The sequence below is a fragment of the Trypanosoma theileri genome, assembly GCF_002087225.1.
Source record: "Trypanosoma theileri isolate Edinburgh chromosome Unknown TM35_Tth_45_V1, whole genome shotgun sequence".
Taxonomy (NCBI): Eukaryota; Euglenozoa; class Kinetoplastea; order Trypanosomatida; family Trypanosomatidae; genus Trypanosoma; species Trypanosoma theileri.
The window spans coordinates 69,198-79,223 of record NW_021639887.1 but is presented as its reverse complement, the minus strand read 5'-3'; the positions used below and the strand labels follow the sequence as shown (position 1 = coordinate 79,223).

Below are 10,026 nucleotides of genomic sequence, written 5' to 3'. Positions count from 1 at the left end.
GTATAAAAGTGTATCTGTTATATATATTTTATCTCATTGCACAAGACAAGTTGTCATTGGTGGAAAGAAAAGCACACAGTAGCCCAAAAACAAACAAAACACTAAGAAACAAAAATGAAATCCCAACTGGTGGACAATTAGTTAGACTGTAGGGATGCATGCAAAAAAAAGAAAAGAAAGCAAAGGATGACCTGAGTCACACCACCATTACAATCAGCACACAAGAATACAGGCCAGTGTAACCACAATCAGTAGTGGTACACGCACCCACACAGAATTCATACTGCTGCTGCTGTCGGCATTACTCTTCTTGTCATTTGGTTCAGCATTAGCTGGAGTGCGGGATTTCACAGAACTCCTTGAAGGTGCAGTGTTTCCCTCTTCCTCCTCCTCTTCGTATTCCTCATCCTCATCCTCATAATCACCCTCAAGATCATCAAGATCGTCAAGATCATCAAATTCACCCTCAAGATCATCAAAACCCTCAAGATCCTCATCTTCCTCACCTTCCCCTTTCCCAGCATGTTGAAGAGGTTTCACAGCCGCAGGAACAGCATGATGAACAAGAGAAGGAGCACCAACAGTGGAAGTGTTAATAAGGGCATCAGAAGCGTTGTGACTATCAGCCCATACCAACCCACAAGCACAGCACAGTGCAAGAGTTAGTACACAAAGCAGGTAGCACCTCATCATTACAGTCTTAGCCATTGTTGTTGTTGATTATTTCAATAGGCTGATACAAGAAAAGAGAAACAGAAAGGGAAAATAATTGAGATAGAAATAAACAAACATACACCAATACAACAAATACTCACAATGGAATAGAGAGAGAAGCAGCAACTCCACAGTAAGCGACAAAAAGGAATATTCCGCTTGCAATGATAATATGTACCCCTAAAGAAAAAAAGACCACACAATACCCAAATAAGAGAGAGAGCCAAACACACACAATACCCCATGGCTCTAGTTTATGTGTATTAAATTACTGCACACATATGTGTGTACTAGCAAGAGATGTATACCGTCAGTGAGCAGAACAGCCCAGTTTTCTGCAAACACACTCAACGGGAAAAGCAAGTAATGGAATTATTAGAAAAAGAACACACACATACAAAAGTAAAAGAAAAAGATATTCGAATTAAAAGAGAAAGCTGATAAACGAATTATTAGTTTATTCACCCATGGGGGATGTACGCAATTATGACTATGTTAGAATCACCATTATTATTATTTGTCCTCAGATGAGATCCACCGTTCAGTACACAGTAATGGAGAACAACACAGCCACTATCAGCAGCGGTGCTGTAGTGCGCATCCACACAGAACTGATACTGCTGTCAACATTACCCTTGTTCTTCTGCACTGCAGAGGCAATAGAGGTGATCCCTGAATTGGGTACAGGAGATGGAGTGGTGGTTGGTGCTTCTGTGGTAGTGTTATCGGTGCTAGCCGGAGTAGTGGGGTTGGTTTCTTGTGAGTCTGCGCCAGAAGTAGAATTAGGTGCAGTCGAATTTGAAGCCTGAGAATGGTTGGTGCTGTCCGGAGAGTCAGTTGAGACACCAAGTGTACCATTATCAATTGTCGATTTATTCCCTTCTGTTACTTGATTTTCTGTGCTGAGAGAAGCATTATGTGTAGCAGCGTCTTGAGCAGAATCAATCGATGGAGGCTTGTTAGTGTGTTTATCTGTTGAAGGCTGCAGTGCACCTGCTCCAGGACCAAGGGAATCACCGGCAGGATCTTGAGAATGGTTGTCCCCAACACCCATACCAGACACCTCAGGACGATGAGAGTCTGGGTTGGGAAGGGTCACCTTTGGTTCATCTTCGACTTTCAAACGAGAATCTCTCCATGTACTGTTTACATGTGCTTTTGCAGGAAACTCCTCCCATTCTGCGTGACCATACTCAGTATAACCTCCATCCTGCACAGACGATCTACCATGTTGAGTACAAGTACCAGTAGTACCACCAGTGCAGCCAGAAACAGTTTCGGCACCAGTAGCAATACAAGTACCTTTTTCAGCAGTACCTTTAGAGCAACCAGCGTCACCAGTTTGTTGGGCGACAGGAGTACCTTGAAGAAGAATCTTTGTCTCACTCTCCGTATCAGGGACTTGGTCGGAAAGATCGGCGGCAGGCACTTCTTCAGCGAGGACGTGCACACACGCACATGAGAGCAGGAGAGCGAGGATACACAGCACGTAGCGCATCATTACCATTACAATACTTCTTGCAGTAGTCGTACTTCAATCGCTTACAGAAAAATAAAACCACATAGAAAAACCAGAAACAAATAGAATCAATGGAAACAATACAAGATAAGAACACACCAAATCAAACAACATTCAACAATTACAGCAGAAGCACCCAATTAACAGAAAACTGCAACCATAACTCAGATAATCGCCCAAATAAAAGAAACAACGAACACAGTACCCAATAACAAACAGATAATCCCAATAACCCCTCAAAAGAAAAAGAAATTAAAGAGTACAACCATCAGAAGTAGACAGCACAGAAATACATCAAAATGCCTCTTCGTGTAGAACCAAGCACAATTACAAATATACTTATGTATTCTTTATTATTTTTTCTCACTGCACAAACACTACAACACACAACAATGCAGGAAAAAGCACACAGTGCCCAAGCAAAGAAAACAAAAAAAAACACAAATTAAGAGCAGAACGAACTGCACAAAAATAACTCACAGACCACTGAGTATGCTGCTGTGTTCAAGCAATTACGAATACAAATTGTAATAACTACTATTTGTTCCTTTGCTCTTATAAAACAGATTACCAAAAACCGTGAAGGGCAAAAGCAAACAATGACCCAGCAAACTAAAGCAAACAAAAAGATATTAACCATTAGACCAATTTATCCAGTGAACACAAAAATATACACCAACTATGGGTGTAAGTCTATATGTGTATATACGTAATTATAAATATAAATTCATCTATTATTATTTTTTCCTGTTTTCCCTCACTACAAAAACAGTTCATTATCATTACAGTGCAAGCCCAGGCACACACACAGTGAGTGTCCAATAAAACACACACAATACTCCATGGCTCTAGTTCATATATTAAATTACTGCACACACACATCTGTGTGTACTAGCAAGAGATGTATACCGTCAGTGAGCAGAACAGCCCAGTTTTCTGCAAACACACAACGGGAAAAGCAAGTAATGGAATTATTAGAAAAAGGAAATAAATACAGACACATAAAGTAAAAGAAAAGAAATTCCAATTAAAAGAAAAAGCTAGTAAACAGATTATTATTTCATTCACCCATGGGGGATGTACGCAATTATGATTATGTTAGTATTACCATTATTATTATTCGACCTCAGATGAGTCCCACCGTTCAGTACACAGTAACGGAGAACAACACAGCCACAATCAGCAGCGGTGTTACAGTGCGCATCCACACAGGACTGAGACTGCTGTCAACATTAGCCTTCTTCTGAACTGCGGAAGCGATGTTGCTGCTGATCTCTGCATTGGGTACAGGAACAGGAGGAAGGGTTGTTGTTGTTGTTGTTGTTGTGGTGGTGGTGGTGGTGGTGGTGGCCGTTGAGTCAGCATTGGCATTCTCCTGTAAACCTTCTGTGGAAGTCGCACCTTCAGCTGCAGAAGACTGCTGGTTAGGATTACCATCACCGGCTGCAGTGTTATCAGATGTGTTGCTCGGTGTTCCTTGGTGTTCTTGTGGTAGCGTATTAGACTCTTGATTTTGGCTTTGTGTTGTAGTAGCATCAGCATCTGGTTTGTGTTGTGCAGCAGCAGGGGAACGGTCAGCACCTTCTGGTGTGCCTTCTGCTGAAACCTCTGGCAAATGATCATTCCCTTTACCCAGACCACTTCCTCCAACGGACTGAGGAACCCCCTCTTTAGTTCTCTCGGGAGCCAGTGGCTTTTGTGACGGTGCAGCCTTCCGAACGACTCCAATCTTCTTACAAGTTTCATCGTCAAGTTTAGAATTCTCCTTCTTACACTCTTCCTCCTTTTCAGCTGCTTCCCTACCTTCTTTGCTCAAACCAGTAGACCAGTGTACGAAACTAAAATCATGAGCATACCCCACCAAATCATTCATTCGCTCCTTGTCCTTTTTGTCTTTTTCTTCACGAAGATCACTCTTTACATCAGGACCATCAGCTGACACTGCAACTACTACAACAGCTCCGCAGGCGCAGCACAGCACAACGGCCAACACACACATCACACGGCCCATCATCATCATCATCATGAGAGAGAGACAATAGTTTGGTTTGCGTAAAAACACTGATCTAGAAAGAAAACAATCAAAAAGAAAAAAAGAAAATAAATGAAGTATCAAACATGTTAGGACACACAAATCCATTACCACTATGGAGACTCACATCACAAAAGAAAACACACACCAGTTAAGTTATGAAATACAGCACAATAACCTCAGTAAGAGTAAAAACAAAAAAGCCCACACTCATAAATATCTTAAAAAAGGCTCAACGAGCCCAGCAAAAAGATCACGCAAATAAACAGATATTAATTATTAGCCCAATTTACCCAGTAAACACAAGAAATACACCAACTATGGGTGTAAGTCTATCTATGTGTATATGTAAGCAATTATAAATATAAATTCATCTATTATTATTTTTTCCTGATTTCCCTCACTGCAAAAAGCAGTTCATCATCATCATCATCACAGTGCAAGCAAAAGGTGCACACACAGAGAGAGTCTCCAAGAACACACACACACACAATGGAGTAGCAATAATAATAATTATAGGATAAACATAGAGAGAGTAAAAACACACACAAAACACATTAACATTAAAAAACAAAAAAAAGAAAAGAAATCCCAACAGGTGGAAGATTAGTTAGACTGTAGGGATGTACGCAAAAAAGAAAAGAAAACAAAGGATGACCTGAGTCACACCACACAATCAGCACACAAGAATACAGGCCAGTGTAACCACAATCAGTAGTGGTACACGCACCCACACAGAACTGCAGATACTGCTGCTGCTGTCTGCATCACCCTTCTTGTTGTTTGTGAGTTCAGGAGGAAGTGTTGTTGTTGTTGTTGTGGTGGTGGTTGTATCTGTGTCTGTATTTCCCACACTTTGTTGGTTATTTGATGATTCACTCTCTGCAGGTGTACTGACACTCCCAGTGTTTGCATTATCAGAACCATCACCACTCACTGTGTCCGAAGTGTTAGGAGAGTCAGCAGAAGGTTGAGTTTCTGCATTTTCATTGTTATCTCCTTTTTCACCCTCACGTGGTGTATGGTTGCCCTTGCCTCCAGTTTGGCCTTCACCTGAAGACTCAACAGCACTCCCCTCAGAAGGTGTAGGAGAAGGAAGAGTAGGAGTAGGACCAGGAACAGCAGGTTCAGAAGAAGAAGAAGCAACACCACGAGGTCCACCAGTTCCCGCCCTAGCTTCCCCTGGTTTACCAGAAACACCAGTGGGACCTGTTTGTCCAGTTTCCTGATCTTCTTCTCGACGAGTATCTGTACTTCGACCCGGGTCCTGCTGTGGTTGTGGACAATTTGTACCACGAGATCCATCACGACAACTGTCTTCATTCGTAGGATTCTTAGGAATGCAACCTTCCGTCCCAGTAGACGTCTCACAATCTGGACTAGAATGTTGAGTTGTATCGAGGCCAGTATTACAAGTGGAACCAGAAGGACAAGTACTATCACCGCCAGACCGTGAAGGAGTAGAAGGAGGAGGAGGAGGACCAGGTGGTGGTGGTGGACCTGGAGGTGGAGGTGGGGCACCAGCAGAAGGGGTAGGAGAACAAGTTTTTACATTAGCAGGTTCAGTACAAGGACCACCAGCAGAATCATCTTTAAGAGAAGTAGGCGTCTCAGCTGACACACACAAAGAGACAACACTCAACACCAAAGCGAGAAAACACAACACACGAGACATCATCACAAGAGCAAAAACTATTTTCTTGTTATAGGCCACTTGAATGCAGAAAGAAGAAGGGATAAAGAAAATTAATACAAACACGCAATATATTAGAAACACACACAAAGAGAAACAAAGGAGAGCACAACACACAACAATCACTCACATAAAACAACATAAGGAGGAAACGAAAATATAATTAGTAACACCGAAGAAACAATAATCCAACGTCACTCATAGTCCAATTAAAGACCAAGCCCAAACTATCCAGGAAGAAACAAAAAAAATCCCATATTTCACAAAAAAAAACACAAATATAAAATACAAACAACTGATGAAGACAAGAAACAAGTATATAACAGTGTGTTTGCCTGTCAACGCATATACAATTACAAATAAATAGGTGTATATATATATTTTTTTTTACGACTTTTCCTTTACACAAACCAGAGAAACCAAACAGTGCTGCACAAAGCACAAGGGGCACACGAACAACCAATAGTAAAAGAAAACAAATTAATAACAAGGCCAAATTACCCAACTAAAGGAAAGAAATACACCAAGTGTGAGTATAAATAGTTGTATACCCTATTACGCATGTATATACATGTTATTATTATTTCATTTTCTCATTCCAAAAAACAGACCATCCCATTATACTGGGTAAAGCATAAAGTAGCCAAAAACACAGAAAATAGAGTAACATATATAAAGATAATAAAACAAAACACATTAACAATAAGAAACGAAAAAGAAAAAGATAACCCAAAAGGTGGAAGATTAGTTAGACTGTAGGGATGTATGCAAAAAAAGAAAAAAGGAAAACAAAGGATGACCTCAGTCACACCACCACAATCAGCACACAAAAATACAGGCCAGTGTAACCACAATCAGTAGTGGTACACGCACCCACACAGAACTGCTGATACTGCTGCTGCTGTCTGCATCACCCTTCTTGTTGTTTGTGAGTTCAGGAGGAAGTGTTGTTGTTGTTGTGGTGGTGGTGGTGGTTGATGTGTCAACACTTCCCACATTACCTTCTTGGGTACTTGTTGATTCATTCTGTGCATCTCCAGATTCACTAGCAATCGGTGTGGCTGAAGTGGTCGAAGAAGTCTCAGGTGTATTCTGAGGTGCATTGGCAGAAATCTGTTCACCGTCAGTAGTACCTGATACTCATGTGACTGGGGTCTCTTCATTTGGTGTAATGTGAGTGTTTGTGCCATCCTGTGGTTGTCCACCCGATGGCGTTCTTTGATGAGCAGCGTGTTTATTTTCTGGTGATGGTTTTTCAGACACTGTTGTGGTTTCTTCAGTATTTCCATCTCTTCCCACTGATCCTCTACCTGACTCTGCAGGAGGGGATACCTCAAGGGGTATAGAATCTCCCTGACCATTAATCCCTGAAGTTTGAGATGGTGTGGAGATTTCTCCATTTCCCGGTTGTTCCTGATTCTCAGTTATTTGTTTCTCGTGTTGATCCACTTGGGTTCTTTCATTTAACTCTTCAGGAGTCTTTGACCCCTGCTGTTTAGAACCAGGAGCAGCACCTGGTACCTCGGCAGCAGTGGAAGAATGGCCACTTGAAGAACCCAATTCACCCACAACACGAGAAACACCATCCTCGTTATACTCAATATCATCTTCTTCCTTCTTATAGTGACACTCATCATCATCCTCATCATCACCAAAACAGATAATAAACGCAGGAACAGCACGATGAACAAGAGAAGGAACACCGACAGTAGAAGTTTTAATAAGGGCATTTGAAGCTTTAGTACTATCAGCCCATACTAACCCACAAGCACAACACAGTGCAAGAGTTAGTAAACAGAGCAGGTAACACCTCACCATTACAGCCTTTGTCATTGTTGCTGATTACTTCAATAGACTGAAGCAAGGAAGAAAGAGGAACACAAGAAAAGAATTGAGATAGAAACACACAAACATACACCAATACAACAAATACTCACAGTGGAAAAGAGAGAGAAAAGGAGTAACTGCACAGTAAAGCAACCAAAAAGGTATATTCCACTTGTATGATAGTATGTGTCCTTTAATAGAAAAGAAAAGAAAACACCACACAATACCCAAATAAGAGAGAGCCAAACACACACACACACACACACAATACCCCATGGCTCTATTTTGTATATTAAATTACTGCACACACACATCTGTGTGTACTAGCAAGAGATGTATACCGTCAGTGAGCAGAACAGCCCAGTTTTCTGCAAACACACATAACGGGAAAAGCAAGTAATGGAATTATTACAAAAAGAACACACACAAAAGTAAAAAAAAAAAATAATCCAATTAAAAGAAAACGCTGGTAAACAGATTATTATTTTCACTCACCCATGAGGGATGTACGCAATTATGATTATGTTAGTATTATCATTATTATTATTGTTCGCTCTCAGATGAGTCCCACCGTTCAGTACACAGTAGCGGAGACCAACACAGCCACAATCAGTAGCGGTGCTGCAGTACGCATCCACACAGGACTGATACTGCTGCTGTCAACATTAGCCTTGTTATTCTGTACAGCGGAAGCAATAGTGTTGATCCCTGCGTTGGGTACAGGAACAGGAGATGGAGTGGTGGTTGGTGCTTCACCAGTGTTCTCGGAGCTCGGCGGAGTTGTAGTATTGGTTTCTGGTGAGTTTGGTACGGCAGTCACATCATCAGTTGCAGTAGATTGCTGAGTAAGATTAGAGTCACGAGAAGGAGTGGCGGTTGATTCTTCACTGACAGTATTCTCAGTATTAGGCAGAATAGTGGTATTTGTTTCTTCTGAGCGTGACGTAGCAGCAGCTCCTGGAGTTGAAGTAGATTGGTTACCTGAACTACCATCAATTGGTGCAGTACTCTCCTCGCCTGGAGAAGAATGCTGCGAAACATTACCATGATAAACAGTACTGTTATCTGGGGCTTTTTCAGACTCAGCTGGTTGTTTAATGGTATTGGAACCAACACCTTCAGATGATTCAGTTGCTGTAGTTGCAGTTACGGGTTCAGCTGACGCTCTTTTAAGGTCATCTTCTAGTGCTGTAGTTAATTCTGTAGTTCCTGATGACGACATACTCTTTGCAGCTGCAGGATGTGGTGATGGTGTGTGTGTAGTTGCTGTTTTCTGTTTTTCTGTAAGAGTGTTCACAGTGTTTGGTGAGCCAGAAGCACCTGGTAAGGACTCACTTTCTGAAGGTCTAACTTCTCTTACTGAGGTTTGCTTGCCGTGAGCATCACCTCGCTCACCTCTTTCAATGCCAGTGGAACTTGTAACAAGACCCCCACTGATATGCGATTGCGAGGTACCAGAACCCTCTCTGTAGGGGATTTTTTCATAGAGACCTCCAAAAATACCCTCATTTTCACCAACCTTGTCACCCTCATCAAGTATCGCCATCACCGCCTTTGGTTGTCCAGCAGTAGTCGTAGTAGCAGCAGCCGTCATGGTATACCCGCAGGCACAGCACAGCACAACGGCCAACACACACATCATACGGCGCATCATCATCATCATGAGATAGACAAGGGTTTGTTTCACGTAAAAACACTGATCCAGAAAGAAAGACAATCAAAAAAGTAAAGAAAGAGAATAAATAAAGTATTAAACATGTTAGGACACACAAAAATCGATTACCACTATGGAAATTCACATCGTGAAAGTAAAACCTACCAGTTAAAGAATGCAATACAGCGCAATAACCTCAGTAAGAGTAAAAACAAAAAAAAGCCCACACTCACAAATATTTCAAAAAAGGCTGAACCACCCAGCAAAATCATCATGCAAAGAAACAAATATTAACCATTAGCCCAATTTACCCAGTAAACACAGAAATATACACCAACTATGGGTATAAGTCTATATGTGTGCATGCATACGCAATTATAAATAGAAATTCATCTGTTTTTATCATTATATTCTTTTCCCTCACTGCAAAAAACAGTTCATCATCATCATTACAGTGCAAGCCCAGGTGGACACAGAGAGTCTCCAAGAACACACACACACAATGGAGTAGCAATAATAATAATTATAGGATAAACACACAGAGAACAAAAACACACACAAAACACATTAACATTAAGAAACAAAAA

The 10,026-nt window shown here is 41.3% G+C and overlaps 6 protein-coding genes across 6 annotated transcripts; all 6 read right to left on the bottom strand.

Annotated features, from left to right (window-relative positions):
* Positions 1–213: 213 nt before the first annotated feature.
* On the bottom strand, positions 214–708 carry TM35_000451250 (uncharacterized protein; the record flags this gene model as incomplete). The annotated part of the gene is made up of 1 exon (XM_029030222.1): positions 214–708. The coding sequence occupies one exon, from the start codon at positions 706–708 to the stop codon at positions 214–216; it is 495 nt and encodes a 164-aa protein (XP_028878453.1).
* Positions 709–1,255: 547 nt separating this feature from the next.
* Positions 1,256–2,221, bottom strand: TM35_000451240 (uncharacterized protein; the record flags this gene model as incomplete). The annotated part of the gene is made up of 1 exon (XM_029030221.1): positions 1,256–2,221. The coding sequence occupies one exon, from the start codon at positions 2,219–2,221 to the stop codon at positions 1,256–1,258; it is 966 nt and encodes a 321-aa protein (XP_028878452.1).
* A 1,156-nt stretch (positions 2,222–3,377) lies between these two features.
* On the bottom strand, positions 3,378–4,259 carry TM35_000451230 (uncharacterized protein; the record flags this gene model as incomplete). Its single annotated transcript, XM_029030220.1, has 1 exon — positions 3,378–4,259. The coding sequence occupies one exon, from the start codon at positions 4,257–4,259 to the stop codon at positions 3,378–3,380; it is 882 nt and encodes a 293-aa protein (XP_028878451.1).
* Positions 4,260–4,941: 682 nt separating this feature from the next.
* On the bottom strand, positions 4,942–5,943 carry TM35_000451220 (uncharacterized protein; the record flags this gene model as incomplete). The annotated part of the gene is made up of 1 exon (XM_029030219.1): positions 4,942–5,943. The coding sequence occupies one exon, from the start codon at positions 5,941–5,943 to the stop codon at positions 4,942–4,944; it is 1,002 nt and encodes a 333-aa protein (XP_028878450.1).
* A 1,155-nt stretch (positions 5,944–7,098) lies between these two features.
* TM35_000451210 (uncharacterized protein) lies at positions 7,099–7,791 on the bottom strand (the record flags this gene model as incomplete). Its single annotated transcript, XM_029030218.1, has 1 exon — positions 7,099–7,791. The coding sequence occupies one exon, from the start codon at positions 7,789–7,791 to the stop codon at positions 7,099–7,101; it is 693 nt and encodes a 230-aa protein (XP_028878449.1).
* Positions 7,792–8,359: 568 nt separating this feature from the next.
* TM35_000451200 (uncharacterized protein) lies at positions 8,360–9,448 on the bottom strand (the record flags this gene model as incomplete). Its single annotated transcript, XM_029030217.1, has 1 exon — positions 8,360–9,448. The coding sequence occupies one exon, from the start codon at positions 9,446–9,448 to the stop codon at positions 8,360–8,362; it is 1,089 nt and encodes a 362-aa protein (XP_028878448.1).
* Positions 9,449–10,026: the final 578 nt, after the last annotated feature.